This window comes from Biomphalaria glabrata, chromosome 2, assembly GCF_947242115.1.
Source record: "Biomphalaria glabrata chromosome 2, xgBioGlab47.1, whole genome shotgun sequence".
Classification (NCBI taxonomy): domain Eukaryota; kingdom Metazoa; phylum Mollusca; class Gastropoda; family Planorbidae; genus Biomphalaria; species Biomphalaria glabrata.
The window spans coordinates 1,238,168-1,265,108 of NC_074712.1; the positions used below are offsets into that span (position 1 = coordinate 1,238,168).

A 26,941-nucleotide genomic window follows, 5' to 3' on the forward strand; every position below is an offset into this window, starting at 1 on the left:
GGGCGTACCGGCACCTTTTTCAATGTGGGGGGAAAATATTACTTGTCTTGTATTTTAACGTTTATTATTATCAGTAGTTAAAAGTTAGACAATCTATCACTGAGTACCTGCACCTAATCACTGAGTACCTGCACCTAATCACTGAGTACCGGCACCTAATCACTGAGTACCTGCACCTAATCACTGAGTACCTGCACCTAATCACTGAGTACCGGCACCTAATCACTGAATACCGGCACCAATTTTTTTTTTTACTAAAAAAGCACTGGATATATCTAGAAACAAATTAAAATGATAAATTAAACAAGATGTCAGAAAAAAAATACACACATCCTTCTGTCAGACGTCTCTCCCTTGTTCTCCACTCTTCAACTCACACTTGAACCACGACAGACCACCTCATGATTTCATCAGAATCTATTCAGCCTCAACAACCAAACCATCCTCTCACTTGCCTTTAGTTACATCAGAAAACGAACATACACTCATCCAGATTGGGAAAATTAAACCTACATCCAAACTCATACTTCCCACAGGTCGATGTGTGTGGGTGGCAGCGGGAGGGGTTCGAACACAGGACCATCGGGTCACAGTGCAGAGCGTAGACCAGACGGCCATCTGCTATTTGCACATAGAGCTGATCAGTGCAAAGTATTCCGCATATAATTGAGCTCATTGGACTGGGCCCATTGTTCCTTATGCAACATTATTCCCGCACAGGGACTATGCGGTTTTAGCTCTATCTCGTGTTGCTCAAAGTACTTCACTCCAGAACATCATTATGTTTTTTTATGACCCGTGCTTTGTATAGTCTACAATTATGTGATTTATTTTTCATATTTTGAACCTATAATCATTGTTGTTTTAGATTTGACACGTTTAAAATATTGTATGGCTATGCATTTAGACCATGGAAAACCAGTGGCAGAATTTAAGTCATTGGTTAATGTGCATGACTGAATGCATGACGTGTGGGATGTAGCCTAATCATCTTCTTTTTTGGAGTAACGTTTGTATTATATAAGATATGATTTGTTTGAATTTTAATTATTAAATTTAATACGGTAAATCTATATGAATTGTAAGAGAAACAGACATATAGTTGCTTTGGTCGAATGTATTTAAAAAATTAGGCGTCTCCTATCATTTTACAATTTTGCCTATATCTAAATCTATTATGCAATGTAGGCCTGCATTATTTTGTGTCTTCAAATGTTGACAATACTGTAATGTACAATGAAAAAAATAAAGCAGGGGTTAAGTCCCTTGGTAAGAACATAATTTTTGAACATTTTTAGATCAACATTTTATACTGAGGTTTTATTAATGAAAAAATGTTATTTTTTAAAATGGGTTTTCATTGTTGTATGGGCTTTGTGACTGAAATTGGTTTTGAAAAAAAATCAGTGATTAAATGGGCTTGCATTTAGGCTAGTCTTTAAATTAACTCTCATTGAACAGAAAATAAAGCGCGTAAAACGAGCTCGTTGTAAAGTTCACTGCCATTTCATTGGTCGATTAGGTCACATGGTACTTCAAACCGACGCTAGCAAAGTGTAAGGGGATTGCCTTTTGCCTTCATTGAGAAGTTGTGTCGACAGAATCTATAACAAAATGGTACGAAAATCCATCAATATCGTATACTGGTTAAACCATCCAGCTCTAGGAATTATTCTGTGGGATTATTTGATATTTTTCTGCATTCTTGGAGTGATTCTAACGATATTTTCTTGATATTGTTATGTTCTTTCTTTTCAGCCCGGAGGAAAAGCTGGAAAGGATTCTGGAAAAGCGAAAGCTAAGGCAGTGTCTCGTTCTGCGCGCGCAGGGCTTCAGGTACTTATTTTTTTTGTTTAAATATTAATAAGTATTGTTTTTTTAAGTTTTTTTTTGTTATTTATTTGTGTGCATTATTTTAGCAATATTTTAAAAATGTTACGATTTTCAGTTTCCTGTCGGTCGTATCCATCGTCACTTGAAGACGCGAACCACCAGTCATGGACGAGTAGGTGCCACAGCTGCAGTGTACAGCGCTGCCATTCTGGAATATTTAACTGCTGAGGTACGAGAAATTAGATTTGATTAGGTAATGTAGAATACGGTGCATATTTATAATAGTCATTCCGATCTATAATAGACCAAGAAATGCTTAGCTTTTACATTTCAAGGCTTGAGTAAAATCAAAACAAACTCACTTCCGGAATTAAAGACTGGTGTTTCGTCACTTTCATAATTATTAGGAGCTCTTATTTGTTCTTTTAGCCTTGTCTAAAAGTATTGTAAATGAAATATTGAAAGATCTACATCTAAAATAATCTATTTTTGTGTCATTTACAACACAATAAATATTGCTAGATTGTAGTCTACTAGATAAGATTTGTATTCTTTGATTAATTAGACCCAAGCCCAAGTTTAGTTACAAGTGCACAGTTTTCTGATCTGAAAAGGCGGGAAAAATTGACGAGGGTTTTCTGACAAGATGATGTGAATTGACATAATGAGGCTAATCAATTTTGCACTCTGAAAAGAGTAGAGTAGGCTTGGCTAGCTGCTATACCTAAAATAAAAGAACATAGAGGCTCTTATTTTATAAACTACTTTGATTACTATGAAAATTTGTAATTATGCATAAACATTTAGATCTAGAACTATTTGTTTAAATTTTAAATGATTAAGAAAATGTATGTATGTTAGAATGTTAGTCTTTCCACCAAGAATCAGTCAGACTTAAAACTCAAAATATCCAGGTTTAATAATATTATAAATTAAAACTTATGGAATCCCCATATTGATGAAATAAAAAAAAATCAAGCAAAATTAAAATGCTATTTAACTTTAGGTAGGCCAATATTGGAATATGCATCCTCTGTTTGGGATCCCTCAATATTTAAACATAAACTAGAACAAATACAAAATAGAGCAGTGAGATTTATAACAAATGAATATTCCAATAGGATTAAGTAACAGCTTTAGTCTTTAGCAAAATCGTTAAATTTAGAGACTTTTCAGGAAAGAATTAAGTTTAAGGGGGCCCCCAAATGAGTATTTTTTACATTAAATATAAGATATTACGCAAAATGCATGGGCCCCTAAAGAGGTTGAGCCCCCTCACCCCCCGGCCCCCAAATTCCTATCTACGCCCCTGACCATTATCTTCAAATACAAAAATAAAATTTAATAAAATAATCATAGGCACATTCCTTGTTCCATATGATAGTACAAATTTGTATAAATACTCCTTCTTCCTTAAGGCTATTAGAGCATGGAATGGGTTGCCTGAGTCAGCCAGGAAAACCAAAAACTTGGTAGCATTTGAGTCATTGAATTACATGCATGACTAGATTGACATAGGATGTAATCTTCTTTTCTGAAGTGAGGCCTGTATTTTAAAATAAAAGATATTCTGTGCATGAATATTATAATAAATGTGCATTATCTGGCTGGCAATGATGTATAATATCTTGCATCTGCATATTCTAATTAATGTAAAAACATCAGGACACTATTACACTAGATCTATAATTAAAGCATCGAAATCAGGTCCTAGTTATGTGATGCTGGTGAATTGAATTATCATTTTCTTTAATAAAAGTAATTTATGGCTGACAGTCTTTATTCTTCTTAATTTTAGCTTTTTAATGGAACTTCACATAACCTATATTGCTTTAATGTTATTACGTAACTATATCCTGACATTTGTGGTGTCATACTTTACCTTTGCTGCGTAAAATGTCTGAAATTGGCACATATCTTGAACTAGTAACATTAAGCTTATAACATTTTTTTTTACTGTTTCCTATTCAGGTGCTTGAGTTAGCTGGTAATGCCAGTAAAGATTTGAAAGTCAAACGTATCACTCCACGTCACTTGCAGCTTGCCATCAGAGGAGACGAGGAACTGGATTCTCTAATTAAAGCAACCATTGCCGGCGGTGGTTAGTATTTTTTTCTAGAAATTTGGTTCTTCTTGAGGCCAGTCTTACCTCAGAACATATTTACATGTCTAGTGTATTTGTGTAGCAGATTGACAGACATATGAACATATTTACATGTCTAGTGTATTTTTATAGCAGATTGACAGACATATGAACATATTTACATGTCTAGTGTATTTGTATAGCAGATTGACAGACATATGAACATATTTACATGTCTAGTGTATTTGTATAGCAGATTGACAGACATAGGAACATCTTTACATGTTTGGTGTCTTTGTATAGCAGATTGACAGACATAGGAACATATTTACATGTCTAGTGTATTTGTATAGCAGATTGACAGACATAGGAACATCTTTACATGTTTGGTGTATTTGTATAGCAGATTAACAGAGACATATTGCCCTACTATATTGAATTACTAATTCACAAATGCATAGAGGAAATAACTTAAAAAAATTAAGAGCATTGTGTTATCACTAGTTTGTTTTCTTAACTTCACAACAGATAAGTCGAGAGCTGTATTTATTATTACTTTTAGGCATCTTTCTCGTCTAATTTCTTGTTGACACAAGTCTCAGTTCAGTTCTTAAACGTGTTAACTGTCTGTTTTAGGTGTCATCCCACACATTCACAAGTCACTGATTGGCAAGAAAGGCTCTCAGAAGGCAGCATAACCGCTCAGATGTTCCAGCTCATTTGATTTAGATGTTGTTATTGTCTTGCATTTAAATGATCATTCTGCCATTAAGTGTATGTAGATTTTTAAACACTTCACCTGGACCATTTTATATATGAATAACTTGTGTGACGTTGTGTTGTTTTAGATGGTGTAATTACTAACTGAACTTTCACCTCACGTCATCGTGTAATTAGTTTGTGTCATTCAGATATATGTAAATGTTTATCTTTCATCCATGAATTCATTTTTTTAAACTTTATTATTTTTTTTTATTTTACTTCATTTTTTTTGGAGTGCTGTAGCCCCATGTGTTACAGATATTATTCTATTTGATAGTAGACATTTGGATACTCTCCATTTTCTATCAATTCATTGTAGTCATTTAGCTGCAGCTGTCTCTAGTTAAGACAACAGTATTAGAGACGGTTTTGTATGTAGTACTCCATGTCCCTCCCCCAAATGCTGTAGATGTATATCATGTGACCTGTTATTTAAATTTCCATCCTAACATACCAGTGGCTTGAATGTCACAGATTCCATCAAGTTAATGTATTCTTAGATCTTCTTGTCATTTCACAATCATGTGACCAGTTTTTATTAATGGACTAGAATAAAGCTTCAAAGAAATATATACATACCCGTACATATATTGTCTTTTTTTTTTTATGGGGATTTTTTGTTTAAATGAAACTATTTAAATGTCTGAACAAATTTTGAAGAAAACAATTCAGAGAACAATATGAAGTGTGCCATGGAAGACACCCATTGTAATTCAAAATCACATGCCTAAATGATTCTAATTTTACCAACCTAAACTACATGAAAATCAACATGTCAAGGTGGCTGGAGTTACTTGCTTAAATTAAGAGCAAGACTGATCTTTAGCTCTTAGATATTTTAAGTCAAATGAAAATAAGTCAGTTGAAGGAAGTCATTGAGAAAGAACATAAGCAGCAGATTAACTCTTTCTCTCCTAACTAACATTGTTGATTTTACCCAATTAAATTAATCTTTGGTTTTATAAACAGTAATTTGTCATATAAAAAGAGCATGCATTCTATACCAAAAGTAACTTTTTCTGATGACAAACAAAAATTGAAATAAAATCATAACAGGGTAGAAAATACAAATGTGAAAAACAATTCAGTCAACATGGACAAATGGTGAAGGATATAGGAGTTAAATTATAAATTTTACTATCTATTTAACATTGTGACAGGTGGTTAGTATTATATGAGGAAAAACAGCACTTGGTGTGTACCAATTGATGCACCGGAACTGGTAAATAGACATTTAAACTTCAGTAGATTTAATAAGCTCTAGTCTTGAGACAGTGGATGTGTCTAGATAATTTACTGTTGATTTATAGAATACATTTCAAATCGGTGTATTTGCATATTGTGGAACAAATCTGGTGTGCATTCAACTACTAAAAATACTCATTTAACATATAAATAAAATCTTCTTACATTGAAGGTTGGATATTATAATACTTAAGCATAATAATTTGACACTATTTGATGACTATCTTTGCATAGTATGTACATCTTGATTTCAATCTTTTCGCAATCTGACTTTATTGGAACATCTTAAAAAGTTCCTGCATTGCTTAAATGGTAAAGGCTGCATTGATAATAATGTGCTCTATTGACCAACTTACCCATAGGCTAATTCTCATATTTTTGTTTCAAATTTGTCATCAATTAAATTTTCTCTAGGGCCTACGCATTTTTGATATTATGCAAAATTTAACTGATTCCCTTGAATTCAGTCTTTATTGTATTGGTACTTTTCATTGACTACCTACTACATTGTACACATGTTCAATAATCTGGATTGGAATGGTTTTGATTTTTATTTAGTTGTATCAGCTTCATTCAAAACATTTTTCAAATTTGTGGACTTATTTTTAGTCTTAAGTACTTGCCTTGGGGGTGCTGTGGCTGAGTGGTTAAGCGCTTGGCTTCTGAACCTGGGTTCAAATCTCAGTGAATATTGGAATTTTGAATTTCTGGATTTTTAGGGTTCCACGAAGTCCACCCGACTACTGGGTACCTGACTATATTTAGATAATGATTGGTCTGTGCTGGCAAAATCACGCCCTGCTTGTGAACCATTGGCCAAAGAAACAAATTACTTAACATCATCTGCCTTATAAGAAAGAGAAAGGGAAACATTTTTTTAACTTTCTAGGGCTTGCCTTGGTATGTGAGGAGAAAAAGAACTAGTAGTAAGCTAGTTTATGATTATTTGTAGATTTTTCTGTTGATCAGTTTTGAACAGTTTGTAGTTTTAATGCTGAATTTCTTGAATGAGATCAATTTATATTCAAAAATGGAGTACTACCACTACAGCCGAACATAACCAACACAACACCCTGTACGGCAGTGCTGAAGAAAACAGCACACTATTTTTCTTTGCACCGTCTACAAAAGAACTGACAGCTCAGCAGCAATAAGGCTTGTCTTCGAGTCCGAAGATTAATCAGGAATGCAGTATTTCCTGTGGATATGCAGCCCCAGCTGTGACCTACATATTTTGCAACATCCAGGGCAGGCATAAACATTGTCCGCTGGTGGTCGATTAAGATTTTCTTTTTGCCATCTGCGTCTGTCGTCAGCAGATTTTCTTTTGGTCTCAAATGTGTATACCGATACCGTTTCCTTTGTGAGTGACCTCCAGCAGTAATAAATAACAACTGTAAAAACAACTTATTTCAAATGTAATTTGATTTCTGACATTGAAAATGTTCATTTCTTAATATCTAGAAGAAAACTAAAATATTGCTTTGAATTATCAAAAGAAAAAAAGATCCAGAATCAAAGTGAATGATCAGGAATAAATTACACCCACAAAGAAAAGCATGTAAGAAAACTTTGGAAGTTTAATAATGTCTGAGCAAGATTCACTTCAAAGTTCTATGGCCTCTTTAGTCACAGTTGACTACCAGTATGGATCATAAAAATGAGATGAAATCCTGGGCTTTAGCTATGGTTGGAACACAACTGTTCCTTTTCGCCTTACATCTGATGCGTTAAAAGGATCTTCAGGGTCCCTGCTTCTCCCAGGGTTTAACAAGGTGTAGGACCAAACAATTTGTTTCTTTCCTTAAAAATGACCATCCACAAACCAGTCACCCATTTTTTTTTTTTGTGGAACCCCAATTTAAAACCAGTGGGATGTAATTGAAAAATCTCCCCTTGTGAGATGTATCCCAAATAGCTTGATGTGGTCTCATTCAAGATAAATACAGATGACATTCAGATTTGTAAGCTTCATCAAATCTAAATAATTGAATATCAGCTCAAACTACAAGTACTTAATGAGATGTTTCAAAGAGCCAAGTCAACATGACCACACACATGGAAAAGAATGATTGTGGTATTTAGTTTGACTAATACAGAACTTTCCATTTCTTCTGGTCTCTCTTGTTAAGAGTGCCACTAGAGGTGCTACCCTTTCAGGCACTCTATACATCAATAAATGCTACATATATTTATATACATTAGGATTAGTTTAATTGGGTCTTTTGTTGACTTTGAATTAGAATGTCATAAGGTCACTTTGCTAGAGTTAAAAAAAAAAAACAAAAGCAATTTTATAAAAAAAAACAAAAGCAATTTAATAAAAAAACAAAAGCAAATCATAAGATAAAATTTGGTATATTTTATTTACTTCCAAGCATCCATACATGCCAGTACCGGTACTGTGACTGTCAGTGGAGAGCATGGATGAACATTATAAAATGATTCTATAATTTTTAAATAAAATGGATATGTTACTTGGTTTATAGATTATTTAAATGCTTATAACAACATATGTAAATACCAGTGTCATGTGACCAGCACAATGACCAAAATATTTTTCACAACTAACACCATGCACCCCTTAGAGATGGGACATTCTAAAAATCAATCTTTCATCTAGATTTGAGATTTGGACCTTCAGTTTGGCAGCAAAGGTCTCAGTAATGTGTCCAAATGGCTTGTAGAATATTTGTATGCTGGTACTCACCTAGCTCTAAGATCAAGTTTGTACCTAGCTCTAAGATCAAGTTTTTGTAGGCCTACCTAGCTCTAAGATCAAGTTTGTACCTAGCTCTAAGATCAAGTTTGTGTAGGCCTACCTAGCTCTAAGATCAAGTTTGTGTAGGCCTACCTAGCTCTAAGATCAAGTTTTTGTAGGCCTACCTAGCTCTAAGATCAAGTTTGTACCTAGCAATCAACTTTCCCTTTCATTGTGGAAGCTCAAATTAAACTCTCACCAAACTAAAAAAAAAACAACAATTCAATATCACACACTCAGACAAAAAGAACTCTGGAGTGATTTCCCTGTGAAGAATCTGAGTTTCATGTCACATTGATTTTGCTGTTAAATTTACATTGACAAGCCAATAGATTAGAATAGCATGGCTACTAAGTAATAATGTTGAGTAGACTTATGATACAATTAGCTTGTTCCAGTCCAGTTACTTCATACGAAATTGTCTCGGTCCAGTAATTTATTCGAATGAAATTCACCCAGGAGTCAACTAGCTGTGTTTTGTATGTCATCTGTGCAGATCTTTTGTAGACAAGGGCCAAAATATAAATTCTATGATCAGTAAGACAGCCACAAAGACCAAGACCCCAATGTAGATGTAAAGTAGCTTGTAGCGTGATGGGAGCCAGAGAACTGTATAGTTTAAGTGGCCAGATTTATCTGTGGGACAAAATTAAATGCCATGTTAATTATCGTCACATTTTACAATGAAATAGTAATCTCCAAAATCTACAAACTTAAATTCTTGAGACAGTGAATTACAAAAATATGAGAGTTTTTTGTTGTACTATAAAATAAATTCAAAGCTTTTTGAAATATGACAAATATGGATTCTTCCAAAATTGTATATCCTAATAATTTAATAACCTGTTAGAGGCTGACATATTTGGAGATTACTTCTTAATTATTTTTCTAACTTAAGTCTTATTTACTGTTACTATACTGCAGGACACTTCTAGTATATATTCTATTAGATTGTCCTTCATATAATCATCAATACTATTGGATTTAGAACAAGATAAGGATTCAACGTCAAGAGTCCTTCAATTCTATGCAGTCTGAATGATGCGATGTACCATGAAAGTAAGATTTGTCTCTGAGCAAGTATTCATGGCTGAGAAATGAAATAGTGCCTTGCTTCAAAAATTGGTCTGCATCAAGTAAACAGTTGGAGGATTCAGCCTAGCTCTCAGAAAAAAATTAAATATTGAAATACAAGAAAAATTTAATTTACTAGGCATTCATTACATATGGCCACCTTAATTATTTCAAACAAGTTAATCTATTTGCCCCGGGTATTGATATCTGGTTCCACCTTAATTATTTCAAACAAGTTAATCTATTTGCCCCCGGTATTGATGATATCTGGGGCCACCTTGAATATTGCAAATAACTTATTCTATTTGCCAATAAGCTAGCTCAAATAGAGTAGTCTGAATCTTGTGATAGGAAGAAGACATACTCAAAAATTATGAAGATAACTTTGAGTGAACTTCATAACGAATGTTGAAGAGTTTAAGACTTCAGTCCAATTGAAAGAGATTCAGGTATGTCTTCTAATGTGGATAGTGAAGCAGTGAAATCAGACTTGCCAACACTCCAAGACCAAAAGTCTAAAAATCTTACAATGGAACGCAGAGGGCATCCAAAAGAAAAAAGAAGCTCTAAAAATATTTCTGCATGAGAAAGAAATTGATGTAGCTTGCATCCAAGAAACTCATTTGAACAGTAATCTTCTTTTCTCCATTAGAGGCTACACCTGCATCAGACAAGATAGAGAAATCAGACCCAAAGGAGGAATCCTCACCCTCATTAAAAATGATATCCCTACCACAGACATAACTATGCCCAACTCCTCAGAATCAGAAATAATGGGAACTAAGCTAATTCTCCCAGATGGAAATATTAATCTATTTAACTGCTACTTCCCACCAGACAAGGAAATAGAGATTGACCACATTCAAATACCTGACCAAGAAGACTGTCTAATCTTAGGAGATATGAATAGTCACTCTCAGAGCTGGGGATACCCAGACCTAAATGCCAGGGGAGAAGAAATTGAAGAATGGCAAGCAGAGAACAGACTTATCTTGCTAAATAAACCTGAGGACAAACCAACCTTTTTTTCAAGAGCCTGGCTAACATCAACCACTCCAGATCTAGCCTTTGCAACAGACAACTTATCCAAAAAGTGCACTAGAGAAGTTGCAGACCAGCTAGCCACCAGCGACCACAGACCCATATTGATCAGTATCGATACCTCCTTCAAAATATCAGAAAACTCCACCATCCCCAGATGGAACTACAAAAAAGCCAACTGACACCTATTCTCAAAGCTCACAGACCTATATACAACTTCAATAAACTGCAAATCAAATCAGGTTAATAAGTCATTCTCAGCTTTCTCCAAAGCAATACTCCTAGCAGCTAAGGAATCAATTCCTAGAGGAGCAAGAAAAGATTATATCCCCAACTGGTCTGATCACCTTCAACAACTCCACAATGCCACTATTGAAGCCAGAAACACAGTAGAAAATAACCCTTGTATAGAAAATAACATAAATCTAAAAGCAGCTAACGCAGTTTTCAGGAAAAATTACCTTTCCGCCATGAGGAAAAGTTGGCATGAAAAAACAGAACAACTAAACGTAGATAGAGATGGCCACAAACTCTGGCGTATAGCCAAATGTCTCAACCAGGAAGAAAACAGAACAACTCCTATAGTAATAAAAAAGGACAACAAACCCCTGAAAGGCCAAGAAGCAGCAAATGAATTCATTAAGTTTTTCCAAAGCGTAGGACAAATACAAATTAATGAAAGTAGAAATAAAGATGTAAACTCAGAAATCCAAGATAAATTTAAAGAAAACAATCCAGCTTACTCCTTGGGAATGACCACTAATATTAAAATGAAGGAACTAGATGAATCCCTAAAAGTCCTCAAACCAAAACAAGCCCCGGGCCCAGACAAAATATCAAATGACATGCTTCTTCACTTGGGTCCTCAAGCCAAAAGAAAACTGCTACAATTATTCAATGCTAGCTGGAAATCTGGCAGAATTCCAAACATCTGGAAAAAAGCCATTATGATCCCTATACTAAAGCACAGCAAGCCAAGAAATAAACTGGATAGCTACCATCCCATCAGCCTCACTAGCTGTACTTGCAAACTGATGGAAAGAGTGATAATTAGAAGGCTGACATGGATCCTTGAGTCAAATAACCTACTCACTGAAGCCCAGTCTGGCTTTAGAAAAGGCAGATCAACAGAAGATCAAATTGCCTTCATCACACAAGAAATAGAAGACGGCTTTCAAGAAAAGAAACCAACAACAATTGTGTGGGTTGACTTAGAAAAAGCATTTGACAAAGTCTGGGAACAAGGTCTCTTGCTCAAGCTAATCCAGCATCACATATCCCACAGAATGTACAACTGGATAAAGGAATACCTAAATAATAGAAAAGCCTTAGTTTGCATGCAAGGACAAAGAAGCCACACAGTGGGTATAAAAAATGGTGTCCCCCAAGGAGGAGTCCTATCCCCAACACTTTTCCTAATATTCATAAACGATCTAAATCAAAACCTACCCAAAAAAGTTAAGAGCAGCATGTATGCAGATGACCTTGCCTTAATTAGCACAGAAGAATATGTAGGAACATCGAAATCGATTACAAGATGCTCTTGATAAACTCAATAATTGGTCCAAAGACTGGGGCATGTCCATTAACACAAAAAAGACAACATATACCATATTCTCACTGTCAACAAAACAACAAACAATAAAATTAACATTAGATAAGGAAGCTTTAGAAAAAAATGACAGCCCTACTTATCTTGGAGTCACCTATGACCCGAGACTAACCTGGAAAAACCAAATAGATAAAACACAGAGTAAAGGCATCCAGAGACTATCCCTCTTGAAAAAATTAGCTGGCACAGATTGGGGAGCTAATCACAACATCCTGAAAAAGACCTATACCAGTTATGTAAGACCTGTACTAGAATATGGTGCCACAGCATGGGGCTCAGCAGCCCAAACCAACCTAAGAAAAATAGACAAGGTTCAAAATATTGGTCTAAGGATAATGACAGGAGCAATCAAAACAACACCCATAAGAGCTATGGAGGAAACCGCTGCCCTGATCTCTCTGGATGAAAGAAGAGAAATAAAAATCCTTTCCCAATTCACTAAATTGGAAACCTTGGAGAGGCACCCACTCAGAAAAAAAATCCACAAAACTGGCACAAAAAACCGTCTCAAAAGGACCAATTTCATACAGGAATCTCTAAACCTAAAAAAGAAACACCAACTTGAAAAAATTACTCTGGAATCCTCGATATACTATAATGAATCTCCACCCTGGGACGAAAGCCCTCTTCCTACTATAAGGGACCATATTGAAAACATAAAAAGAAAATCTGATTACAGACCAACAGAGCTCAAGGAAATAGTGAACTGTTTTCTACATACCAATTACCCTAGCAATCAGTGGATCAGAGTTTACACAGATGGCTCATCCCATAAAGCCACCACAAATGGAGGAGCTGGAATACTTATCGAATGGCCAGATGGAGGAAAACTAGAAAAATCCTTTGCAACTGGAGAGCTCTCTGACAGTCACAGAGCAGAAAGGGAAGCACTAGCACTAGCTGCTACCATGCTAGCAAATCATCCAAGTTCCCCTCACAGTCAGATTGTCTTTCTAACAGACGCAAAAACAACCCTCCAAAGCCTGCAAAACTCTGATTCCCCTTATATTAAAAACCTCAGAACAGCACTCACAAAGCTCAACCACAACAGCAAAAAAACTGTTATTCAATGGATACCAGCTCACATACAACTAGCAGGAAATGAGAAGGCTGACACACTCGCCAAGAGTGGGAGAACAAACTCACAAGTAAACTCTGCACTCTATCCAGAAGAAATGAAGAAATTAATTGTAGATAAAATAAATGAGAAATGGACGAGCTTCCATCCAAATCACAATAAAGATGATGCTTACTATAAGCTATCCCGACAAGACCAACGTCTAATCTTTCGACTCAGGACCGGACACAACAGAATGCGACAACACATGTTCCGGAAGCTCAAAATTGGAACCAGTGAAATCTGTCCATGTGGAGTATCACCAGAAAATGCCGACCACGTCCTCCAAAACTGCTCTCTCTACCAAGAGGCCCGTATAAGACATTGGCCCCAAATCACCCCAATAGAAAGAAAACTATATGGAGAGCTCCCTGATTGGGAAACCACTGTGCAGTTCATCTCATGTATTGGTCTAGTCATATGAACACTCCAACATAACAATGAGAACGATGAAGAAGAAGAAGACTTGCAGCTTGAATTCATTTCACTCCAATCTATTAGTCCCCCTCAAACAATTCTTTCTCACTGTTAGGAGTTCCACAAGGTCTTGTTGAAATACAGTCTTCCAAATGCTAAATCTCATGCTTAGAGAATCCATGCTCAGTTTGTATCTTTACATTTTTGTGGGCAGCCTTTTTCCCCCATGAAACCACTGTGTTAGAAATAGAGTGACCTCTGAACCTTGCAGTTTACATATACTTATAATTTGAAAGACTTACTTAATACAGCTACTCCATAGCCCATGTTCGGTACTCCCATCCTGTAACTGCAAGTTGGCACCATGATCTCTGAGAGCGCTATCAAATTGGTCAAGTCCACCTCTACAAAGTCTGCCACATTAGAGATGTCTTTGTGATGGAAGGGCCAGTAGTTCATGTCTTCATTGTCTGACAGACAGGTCTCACATGTAAACATCTGAGACTAGGGGAGACACAAATGTAAAGATTTATCTTATACATTGCAGACGCTGCTTCAAAAATAATGATTGTTATGTCCTATGCATTGTGATGAATGGGCCAGAAGTTGCCATTTTTTAATGTTTAGCTTTGCTCTCTATATTTCTGTTTTTTTTCCGTAGTCAAATATACAGAAATCTAGTATAAATATTCAGCTAACTTTCTTCTATAGGACTATACTTCTCAGCAAACAAACTAAAGTTCTCAGCTAACACAAGGTAAACATGGGATATATTTGCTGGCAACTATGGCTACAATGAAATCTCTTGCATTAAAATATTCTTTGTTTTTGTTAATAACCATTCAAATGATATGAAAAAAAAGTTGTATTAAAAAAAAAAGACAATTTCAATTGCATTGCTTAATGGAAATAGACTAAAACTAGTGTTTCCTTTGCTACTAAGATACTCAGCTATGAAGCTTTCTTGAGCTAAGACCAAAGTTCAGGCTGCATAGCGACAGAGAAATATATTATCAGGCTAGCCAACTTCCATATATGCAAATTGTGCAAAGATGTTAGGTCTTCTGCCAACAGGGAAATGTTAACAGTTATTCACAAAAGACAAATCTAATCAATAAAACTAGATATAAACTACATGTAAATTTTAGTCCTCTTTAGAGCAGTCAAAATATTTTGTAGAATGTCCACAATCAGCTTGAAATAATCCCCACATTATCTAACAGTGTGTGATTACTATAAGTGTTTTTAGAAGAGAGAAGTAACTATAAAAAAAAATGATTTTTATCTTAACAACTTAATTGTTTGTTTAATCCTAATTCTGTAAATTTGATCTTATCCTATAAAATACAGACATTACTTCAAAAAAGAAGATGATTACGATTAGATTTCTGGTATCTGGCTCTAATGAATTTCTGATAGAATGAAAATCTAATGACAATGAACAATGTCATATGAATTTTCTTAACATTCATTAAGTCTTCAACAGGACATAACACAGAACCAAGTTAAAAAACAAACAAACATTTTAAACATGAACTTACCAAGTGCCAGTGGCCAGAAAAAATTAAGTTTGGTTGAGCCATGTACAAAATCTGGAATACCATTCAATTGACATAAGTATAAAATAGAAAGTAAAGGAAAAAAGTACAAACTAACATCCACATTGTAATCAGCTTAAAGAGAAACTCTGACGGTTTTTCAAATTTGAGTTATTGACATATTTAAATTCAGCGTAAAAATCTGTAATAGTAAACATTTTACCATTTTTTATTTAAATGCCTAGAAACATTTATTTTTAATAAATTATTCAGTAAATTCTTGACATCTAAAAAAAAAACGTGGTGCTTTGAGATTATGTTTTTAGCTCAGCCAAACGCCACTTCCCTAAACAGTACGGGTACTGAAAGAGAAACTAGATTTAACCAATAATATCGCTTCATTCTTACAGTAGCTGTTAGGCTTAGTGACAGCCTAGTCCAGAACTATGGTACAGTTATATATGTATATCTAAATGTAGATCTAAAAGCATTAGGACAACCAACTCGAGAAAAAAAAGTAACATTTTCATCTAAGCCTCTCCCTTTCCCAAGAAGTAAATAGATCGTGTGTCTGACTGATTTGAACAAACTGGTCAGTGTAACTTCAGTGTAAGGCTAGTCTAGACTAGCGTAGTAGTCGGTCATGACAAGACAACCAAAAGATAGTGTTTGTGTGTGTTGAGTGGTCAGGCAAGAAAATATACACTGTTGTGGTTAGTTAAGCATGTAAATCTACTTTCAACACGCATTTTTTTCATTGCTTACAAGATTTAGATCTAACTGCATAGACATAGATACATTTCTTTTACGAGAATGTAAACTTTACTGTATGGTCTCCCATTATACAGTAAGTCAATAGATTAAATTAATAGGTTAGTGTGACGTCACATAGAAACCTGGTGGAAATCTAATGGTTTTGGATGCGCAGGAAAATTACATAAAAAAACATCAATTACTAAGTTATTATTGCAAATTAAAAAAAATAAATATTCATTATCTGTAAATCAAAACACATATTATATAAGAAATTGTCAAAACCATCGCATTTTCCCTTTAATGACTTATTTCTTTTTTTCTCTAGACTATTAAATCAAAAGTTGTTTAAATAATTTTATTTTTTTTTTATATTTACTACCTGAGTTTTTTCTCAAATTAAATAAATAAGTAAACATTTTTTTTTTATAAACGGCCACCCAGTGAATAAAATAAAATACAGATTGAAAGACCTGATAAGTACAATAGATATTTCTAGCTTTTAATATTTGTTTGATATGTTAGGTCAAAGTCAGTTTATTTTTTAAGAATATTTCAAATCCCATTTGACTTACTGGATAAATAGAACTTTTTGGTTTGGCTATCATGCTTTCATGGTTGACGATAAATCTGTATGGAGCTTTCAATCTGCTGGCCATGTTGTGGATCAACTGTTTGGTCTCTATAATCATGTCATGGGATCGACGGTTGTCAAGCTAATAATGACATAGTAACAGCGGTTAGTCATAAGTCACATGGTAAAAGACAGTAATTACAGCATATCATTATACTGAAAAGGCCAGCATACATTCAAATAAATGGAAATGAAAAAGCTAAAATACTGGCCAAATATGGGAAATTGAATTAAGCAATCAAAAACTCCTAACTGAAAACAATAGAAAGAAGAATAAACCCAAATTGGACAAGATCTCACCCAAATGACAAGAAAAAGGTGACGACTATTATAAGCTAGCCCAACATGACCAACAAGCAATTTTTTGCCTCAGAAACAGACACAACAGAATGAGACAACATATGTTGCAGAGTTGTGGGACTAGTGAAATTTGCCCTTGTGGACAATATCATTCAAAATTGCTTACTGTACAGAGAGGCCAGAACAAGATGCCGGCCCAAAGCATCCAGATCTCACAAACTACAGCGCAATTCATCTCAGACATCGGACTAGTTATTTGAACTTTCCAACATAAAAATGAGAAAGCAGCAGAAGAGGCAAGAAGAAAAGGCCTGTACAGTAAATGAAATATTGAGTTGTTTCCCATTATTAAGTATCAGAGACCACTAATTGCCACTCCAGATTGTCAAACTTACCACAAATCACAAACAGGCCAAAGATAGTTTAACTTTCTATTAGTTCCCAAACAGCATTAGTAGTTAAACCAACTAGAGCTAAACTGTCCAGGGCTTTCACAAGAGAGGATTTAAGCCTCTCAAGCCCTCACTCAAATGGAGTTTGATAATGATGAAAAGCTAAACTTACTTTTAAAAAATCCACAAATTTATGGGAGACAACTCCAGTCAGATTTTCAAAATGCTTTTCAAATCTAGAAACTTTAAACTGAGTTCTAAAATCAGACCCTTCTCCTCCAACATCATTGTCGCCAGGTACAACAATTGTCTGCAAAGAAAAAAATGTAAAAAACATTATTACTGTCTTTGCACAAACTTAAGTCAGGTAGTTTGTAATTGTTTCAAGGATGAGGGTTTGTTTTAGAGCATTTGATACAAATCAATAGAATAATAACATCTTTATTATTTCCTCAAGATTATACTAGTCTACATTCTACTCTACTCAATTCAAATAAAGGAATTAGTCAATAATTTCATTTTCTGTAAACTTTGTTGCTTTTTTTACATGCTTGTCATTACGATTTTTGAGTTTATTCTTTCCAAGTTTGCATCTACTAAATTTTACCTGTTTCTGCTACCTTTGGTCTCATAGATTCTAGTTTTGTTTATTATGTTTAAACTCCTTAAGATTAAGGATATTGATCATGGATTATGATATGCATTCTTGGATAAAAGCATTAAATAATTAGAATAAGTAAAACACCTGTAAAACAAAATCATAATATGAGGCTTCAAATATTTCAACCAAAACAGCCGGCCTCAAATAGCCGAATAAAATTGTACAAAAAAAGAAAACGCCAGATAAAAGATGTCATAGTAAACTAAGAGCTATGTCACCTTCATTTCTTGGCACGTGAAACAGCAACAGAAAGTAACTCATTGAAGAAACTCATTTAACAATTTGAGAACACTTTCAAAACTGAACCTTCAAACTTTTTACGTGCATGTCCACTTTAAAGTGTGTAGATCTAAGACAGGTAACACACAGACTTTGCTCAGCTGCTCTTACATTAACAAGTCAATTATTCCAGGGTAGCCATCTGTGTTGCAACTTGTTAATGGGTTTTTTGTATCATCCTTAGAAATATTTAAGAGCACATACATGACAGCATTTACAATATTGTTAAACTTTAAAGTTCTATTTCAAGTCGTTACAATCAAGACTTTGAAGTGTTTTCTAAGGAGCTCTGATATCTCAGTTCTAATATTATCCTCCTGCAATGTTTGTGAAAATAAGTTATTTTAAAAGTGCCTGAAAACTGATGAAAAAAAAAAGGTGTTATTACAAGCAGTCAGTTGCTCTCTGTTCTTATTTGCCCTGAGCTCACATTTTAGCATGTGACATATTTAGAGTGTCTTACTCTTAGCATGTGACGCACTGCTATCTAGATATACTAGGGAACTGTGAAATGATAGAAGGCTAATATATTGTCTGCTTGCAGTTATGTAGAAATACTCTTAGAAACTCATCAAATGGGTCAAACATTTTTCCTATTTCTGCTTCAATGTTGTAGGTGGGGGAAGATGCTGGTTAACAAATGAACTAACTTGAAATCAATTTGGACAGCAATTATATTTATATATAAAAACAAAGATCACTAAGAATCAGTTCCAGTTTGCAATTTTCACAGATTTTTTAGTATAGAGAAATGAAGCACACATAGACATTGCAAACTTGTACTGATGTTATGAAAAACTTTAGCACAATGTAACATCTAGCAATGACTGTGAGGCATTATGCCTAATGGGAGAGTTCCTTGCCTATGCACTGCAGGAGAAGTAATCCTTAGTGTCCTGACCCCAATCTCAGGAGTGACTGTCACAGAAGTGCAGTGAAGTTTTAAGTTAACTTTTTTTTATATAAATTAAGTAAAAAAAAATAAAATATTGAGATGTTTCCAAATCTAGATCACTTTGATTTCCTACAATTAACTATTTTAAAAGTTAGTTTAGTAAATTAGTTTTACTAGCTACTCTCATAACAGCTTGATGCCACGATTTTTTTTTAAAATTTAAATCTTATTGAACCATCTCAGGGCAGTGAGCATCAGTTGGAGACAGGATGCTGCCCAGTCCATTGAACTTCATGGGAGAATCTAAGTCTAAGTAAACTTTTAGATATAGGCTACTTTCTCATTAAATGTTGCCTGCGATCTTTAGGAATAGTTTCTCTAAAAATATGTTTGTTTGCAAAGCTATCTATCTACCATTGAGCATGTCACATAGAAATAGTCTGTATGCTTACCTTTGTGTATACTTTTTCGTAAAATATGCTATCGAATCTTTCAACGTAAGATTGGTACTCCGCATCAGTGGCTTTACTTCCTTCATCCATGATATCTCCTAAGAATATGATGACATCAGGGCGAGTATGTTCATACACACGAGAAAATGTTTTTCTTAAAAAACTGGAAGAAAATAATTATTTTGATGAATAGACAAGCGAATAACAACAGAAATAATAAAAGAGACAATCTATATTATGTTATTACTCACAATAGTCACAATATATTTTCAGCAAGAATAGGCACACATATAGTGACTGTGAGAAAGAGAGGGAACAGGAGCGGTATCTGTCACCTAGTCTTTTTATCACACTAACTACACTCACCTTGACTTGGCCTGTTGATTCCTATACATTATGTAACATCAATGCCATGCACACAAACTAATGCTATGCTAGAAATTGATTGACAGCTTTGTGTTGAAAGATTGACATCTAGCTTGCAATGGGTTGGTGAAAATAGCATACAGTTTTATTTGAATTATCAGGAATCAGGCATAATTGACTGCCAATGAGCAGCCACTTTATTATTCCATAAGGCAAAAAAGAAGGAAAATAATCACTAATGAAAATTTTAATTAAGCAAAACCTCAACTTGGTGTGAATTCAAATTATCTGATTCCACTGTTTCAATTCAAGTCAAGTTGCTACTGTGGCCTATCCAATCAGCAAGTCTGAATATTAATAAAAATGGTTTTCTATTCCTTCAGTAGAACATTAGCATTGTGAGTCTAGAGTTAAAAGTATACTACCAAAGTATACTATCAACCAGCACACTTTTATTTAATATGCGACGGGCACTAACACTAAGCCCCTTTTCCCCTTCATCTTTGCCTGACATCTCCGCCCCCTTCCGATTTCCTGCACTTTTAAAACAGCGTAGCTCATTTCTTTTCTGCCTCGATAGAGAACAACATCGGACAGATAAGTTAACTAAAGACTATTTTGTGTTAATTGTTTGTTATTTTTTGTTTGTTTTGTAGCTGATGAAGGCCTCGCGGCCAAAACGTCCTTTGTTTTACTTGGTCCGGCAGGGTTACATATATCCATGTTTTTCGTATTTTCTATAAAAGTATACTAGGATATAATGTGGTGCAGAAAGAGGACTAGCATTCATCCTGGAAATCAGAAGACTGCATTCTTCTTTATTCTTTGGACCCTACGATTTTATTTTCTATTATGGTAACAACTTATAACAGATAGGTCTTTACTATGTGATGATAGTAAATTGTTGAATGATATAAAATAGTTGTACGACAGTACATAGATGGAAGAAAAAAAAAATGTACCTATCAGAATCCCATCTTGCTAACATGCCGACAGGAAAACCTATTTCATCCTGAATACCAATCAGTTGTGGATCTGATATTAAAAGAATCACCATCTCTTCCCCTGGATCTCTACAAATACAGCAAAAGAACATCAACTTGTATCATTAACTAAAAAACGAGCGTTTTAAAAGCTGTATACTTAAAAATCATTTTTGTTTTTACTGACCAAAACAATGTTATAAACTATTTCAAAATTAGAATCAGTGATACAAAAAAATTAAGTACTGGAGTTTTCATAAATTTATTTCCAGTTTCCAATGCTATGATTACAATAGTGGCATTGAAACAGTAAACAGACCTACCTGTCGAGCGGAATACTTTGCCATCGAAATGACTGGAACGTGTAGACCAAGAATTCATTGAAAGCTGCAGCAGTGAGCAACAAAATAACAACTAATTTATTGATAGTGAGATTACGAAGTCTGCGTTGCATCAATAATACAGAAACCATGACCCAATTCTCTGGCTATGTATTACTGTAGTTCTACTTCAATCATAAAACAAGTCCATCAGCCTAAACATAAACAAAATTAAAATACATATTTTGCAAAATTTAAGAAACATATCTCTAATACATTAACATTGACATAAATAAATTATACGAAATGAATGGCCTGTTCTTTTCAGTACAATGAAATTGTTTTTTTTTAAAGCTATACCTAACACAGAATTCATTTTTAACATATTACATTTCAACATGATTTCCTCCTCTCCACACCAACTAGCATTGTGTGTGCCCATGCAAATAGATTAGTGAGATCTTGTGATTGTTGATACTTGCCCTGAGCAGATTTTTATGGTATACAAATAAATGCTGAAAAACAAAACAAATTATGACCAACAGCTAACAGGGCCTTAAAAGGGGCATCGGCATTGGAGGTGAAAACCTTACTAGTGTCAGTGGTTTCAAATAACTCGGAGCAATTGTCTCAGATGAGGGAAGGAAACCAGAACTACTGGCCCGAATTGCACAGTCCACAGCAGCCCTTTCAAAACTCAAAGCAATAGGGAAAGACAAAGGCTTCAGCCTCGGCACCAAAGTCAGACTAATGTGCTCCCTGGTCATAACCACATTTTTTTTATGCTTGTGAGTCTTGGATGCTGACTGCAGAGCTAGAGAGGAGGCTAAGTATATTTTTGATCATTATTGTATTTTAAATATTGTGATTAATTAGCAGATATAGCCTCATACAATACAATAATGATCAAAGATATACTTAGCCTCAAAGATCTCCAGAGCAGGGCACACTTCTCCCAAGTACGGTACCCGTACACAAGACACACGACCCATAACTAACAGAAAAAAATATACAGTTCACAACACACAAGGCCTTATATAAACTTCCTAAGGGGAATCACACCTGTCTTTACAAAAGCTCAATAATAATTAACTCCCCATTATGTCACAGCCATGTTACAAGGTCTTTGGGGCTCGCAAAGACCTTCCTTCAGGGAACAGTACCAGGAAAAAGAAGAAGCAGACAGAGAAAGCGATGGGAAGACAACATAAATAATGGAGGGGCTTACCGTTGAAAGAGGTTCTACCTAAGGCAAAAGACAGAGAGGAATGGAGAATGATGGTTGACCAATCTTGCATGGTGCCCCAACAGTCCAACAGACTTTAGGGATAGGTAGAGGTAAAGGTAAAAGACTTTTCCCTAGTATCATTAGAGAATGGAATAAGTAGCCTGAATCAGCCAAAAAAAAACAACAAATGAACTACTTTTTAATTACTTGCACACTAAATGACGCAGGGATAGTGACTTGAGTTATTGTCGGAGACTAGGTTCCAATATAATTTGTTAACCTTCTCTCACGTACCATTGCACTCTAGTGTGACGAAATCTATGCTGCATGTCATATTATCATCATTTGTTTCAGCACTAAAGCTTTTAAACTCCACTAATGGCTAACAATTTATTTGATGAAACATACAGTAAATTAAATGCTGTCAGACAATATAAATTATATTTCTCAGACAAGGCGACCTTTTGAAATAATTAATCATTTGCACAAACTCAATACAAATTTTCTTAATTCAGCTTATATACTCATCAATGGACAGCCCAATTCTCTATGTCCACTGCGTTGATAAACAAAAAACATTTTTTTAACGAAAGTATGTTGCCAGTAAATACTGGGTATCAGATACCGGTACCAGGAAAAAAAGACAATAGAGTTTGTACTTATATAAGTCTACACTCTAGTTGGCAAAAAGGAGGAACTCCTCAATACTGTGAAGGGATGAAAGCTGAGCTGTTTTTGTCATATTGTAAGACATGATCAACTCACTGTCAAAAGTTATCCTTAAATGTAAAAGAATGGACTGGACTCTTTCTTGATATCCTAAGAAAAACTGCTACCAAGGAAAGTGGAGGGATGTGGTTAGATCTATATAAAAAATATATAAAAGTAACTGGAATCTAGACTAGCTCTAAGTTCAGTAGTGAGAGTGAGATCTAGAATCAAGATAAAATATATAAGAAATCTAATCCTTTTAAATTATATCTATTTCTATAGAATAATATCTATTATAGATTAATTATAGATCTAGATATCTATATATAAAATCTTTAGTCTATATTAGGCGATAGAATCTATCTAGTAATTATCTACATCTAGGTATGGTCTAAATAATACCGGATACTTTATTATATTCTATTTAATCTAGATAAGACCTAACCATTAGCGCAAAGAAAACTAATGTTATGGGACCACCTGCTACAGCACCACCCTCCATTCTCATTGATGAAAACAAGCTGGATGCCTTTTTAAACAAATTCTGCTATCTTGGATACACAATTCAAGATGACCCATCTCTAGAAGAGGAGAAAAAAAAATGCATAAGGAAGGCTGCATCGACCTTCGCAAGACTTCGACCAAGAGTTTGGGAAAACCAGAACCTCACTACAGCGACCAAAATGGAGGTCTACAAGGCATGCGTTCTTAGTAAGCTACTGTATGGCAGTTACTCGTGGACTACCTACTTGGGCTGTCTCTGAAGGATTTTGAAAATCACATGGAAAGAAAGAGTGTGCAATACTGAGATCCTCGAGCGAACTGGCCTTCCCAACATCTTTACAGTCCTCAGGCTCGGTCATGTTCACTGGATGGAGGACAATCGCATCCCAAAAATCATTCTCTACGAGCAATATTATGAATATATGTAGAGGGGAGTGTCTCTCCATTATAGGGCATATGATTACAGATTGGGGCTCCACAGCCACATGAAAAAGTTTTCAAAATGAACCATAACCATAGTAGTCGTTCTACGACTACTGAAGAACTCTAAGGCTAATGACAATGACTATGAAGTGAGGGAATCTAGATAATTATTTATCATATAGATCTATAATTAATAATTAACATAAATATAAATAATATAATCATTTATAATGACTAATAATACTAATATACCTCTTAAACTTAGAAAACTTAGTCAAATTCAATCCTATTTTAGTCTAAGACAAGTCGTCTAAGTTACTAGATCTAGGGCTAGGTGATGCATTCGTACTGGTCCTCATACAATAATTCAATATTGAATATAATATATAACAAATAACAATATCATTGAGTTAATATACAACGAGTTACTGCCCTTAGTTAGTTATACTAAGTTAAGTTAGTATCTTTATCATGTTAGTTTAGCCTTGCCTTATTAGCGTTAGGACTATTACAGACTTCAAGAATACATTTAATACAAAACGAGATCTAGATTATATGGATCACCTAAATCTAGTTATCTATCTAGAATTCTAGATCTAGATCTATCTATAGTTTAGAAATTAAATACAGATTAGAATAAATTTTCACTCTCTCTCTATATATATATATAGTTAAGTGCAGTGCTACTAAAGTTGGATTTAAAAAAACAACTAAGTATGGACTCTAAAATATCCCAAGATTTAAAAAGTCTTCACAGATTAGATGTTTTGTTTTGTTGTATAATGTTTTACATGTTTCGGATGTTCCTTCAGAGTTGAAGATAAACTGCTTCCTAGTCCCTCATGACGACAGGGGCCTGGGTATGAACTCGGGACCATCAAGACGATCGAACGACAGTCCAGCTCGCATACCTAACGACCAGGCAGCCATCCGTCTACCGTCTACTCTATTGGTCATCACAGACATAGGCGCCCTCAGGATTTTTTGCAGGGGGTTGCAAGTTGCCATCTATGGCTCAAAGTAGTAGCTTCAATTTTTTTTTATTACAGAGAATCTATATATATATTTAAAAAAAAGAACTGGTACTCCCCTCCCCAATTCCTATACAATATTAGGTTCACTGTAAATACTTGTTTCATGAAATAAAAAAAAAAAAAAACTAACATGTGAACAAACGTTTTACTGTACACGTTGGTAATTGTAAGTTTATCCATGCGGCTCGTGCATCCCAAACGGTCGATCAAACAAAAATGCAAACGCTGCCAAAATGGATCTTCATATGGATCTATCCAGTGCCACTTTTGTCCGGCTGTTAGTGTCGATTTCGAAGAGCCTTATGTCGCGTTTGCATACATCAGTAGGTATACCTTAGCAGCGGACGACCAGCGGATCTCCTGCCTTCTGTTAAATCACCATACAGAATGTCTAGTGAAAGTCGACCTTGTTGCATTCATAATAACTAAACTAAATCTATGTGCAATTGAAAACAAATCGCTAGGACTAACATGCTAGCCTAAAATAAATCGTAACATGGTCGAACATGAATTAGGCTACAGATTTGCCTATTCTAGCTACAATAATAGCATAGGCTATCTTTACAACTATAGGCCTACTTCAGTGGAAGTTACACTTTATAATCTTCCTATGATAGGCCTTTAGATTTGGGCTTAGAAGACGATGAGCAAAATTTTCTTGAACATTAGGTCTAATTTATTGAACTCTTGTATCTATAATGTATGGGCGCCCTCAGGGGGTAGGGCCTAATATATATATATCGTATACATTTAGGCGCACTTGCACCACCCTTGATTCTGACTAAATCTACATCTAAGTACCGGTAATAAAAACAAAATATATCTGGAAGATGTATTTCATTATAAAATATAAAAAAATGGCTAAACTGTGGCTATACTCAGAATTCAGAGGCGTGCATGTACATGGTAGGTCATCAATTCCTGATACGCCTGGGCTAATCTACTACTACATTAACCAGTGGAAGTACTACTTGTTCAGTTGCTACTTAGGTTGATTGATTTGATGGTGCGAAAAAATGACTAGAATTTGGCTACTCAGAATCCAGGGGGGTGCAAGTGCATTCCCTTGCACCCCCCCATCCTGCGGGCGCCCATGATCACAGACCATCGCCTTACATCATGTTCAATTACATGTTCTAGGCTCCAATGAATAAGGTTGTCTGCAGACAAGTAACATAAAAGTACACAAAAGGATGGATGTACAAGACCGATTTAGAGCAATGCTTCAGGATGAAATCGGAAAGCCCCAGGAAAATAACCCAGAGGCAAACCCAGAGGTAAACTGCAACCAGTTTAAAAAATATTTTCCCCCACCCATGGACGCAACAGCCAATGTTATAGGCAATTGCAGTAGCCCAAGCCCAACAAAGACTGGTTCAACAAGAACAACGCAGTAATTCAAAATTAATATTGGGAAAACGCGAACATCACTTTTCGGGGATCGCATATCCCAACATCATTGAAAAACAAAACAAAAAAGATATAGCCTTGTTCAGAGCCTCGTGCAAAACTCTGCAGACGAA

At 35.0% G+C, this 26,941-nt stretch overlaps 2 protein-coding genes across 5 annotated transcripts; one reads left to right on the forward strand and one right to left on the reverse strand.

The window, feature by feature from the left end:
- The first annotated feature begins 1,459 nt into the window (after positions 1 to 1,459).
- LOC106050536 (histone H2A.V) lies at positions 1,460 to 5,250 on the forward strand. Its single transcript, XM_056018720.1, has 5 exons — positions 1,460 to 1,617; positions 1,759 to 1,836; positions 1,949 to 2,062; positions 3,805 to 3,934; positions 4,553 to 5,250. Exons 1-5 carry the CDS (start codon positions 1,615 to 1,617, stop codon positions 4,612 to 4,614), a joined length of 387 nt encoding a protein of 128 aa, XP_055874695.1. The 5' UTR covers positions 1,460 to 1,614; the 3' UTR covers positions 4,615 to 5,250.
- Positions 5,251 to 8,265: 3,015 nt separating this feature from the next.
- LOC106071454 (uncharacterized) lies at positions 8,266 to 25,065 on the reverse strand. 4 transcript variants are annotated; one of them, XM_056018712.1, is made up of 9 exons: positions 24,949 to 25,065; positions 21,522 to 21,733; positions 21,178 to 21,288; positions 19,850 to 20,012; positions 17,735 to 17,872; positions 16,812 to 16,952; positions 15,487 to 15,537; positions 14,248 to 14,449; positions 8,266 to 9,320 (listed from the first exon to the last, which is right to left on the reverse strand). In XM_056018712.1, exons 2-9 carry the CDS (start codon positions 21,668 to 21,670, stop codon positions 9,169 to 9,171), a joined length of 1,107 nt encoding a protein of 368 aa, XP_055874687.1. In that variant the 5' UTR covers positions 21,671 to 21,733; positions 24,949 to 25,065; the 3' UTR covers positions 8,266 to 9,168. The 4 variants fall into 4 exon arrangements, with proteins under 4 accessions (XP_055874687.1, XP_055874685.1, XP_055874686.1 ...); XM_056018710.1 differs by having other exon boundaries at positions 24,637 to 25,056; XM_056018711.1 differs by having other exon boundaries at positions 24,874 to 25,054.
- Between the last annotated feature and the right edge of the window lie 1,876 nt (positions 25,066 to 26,941).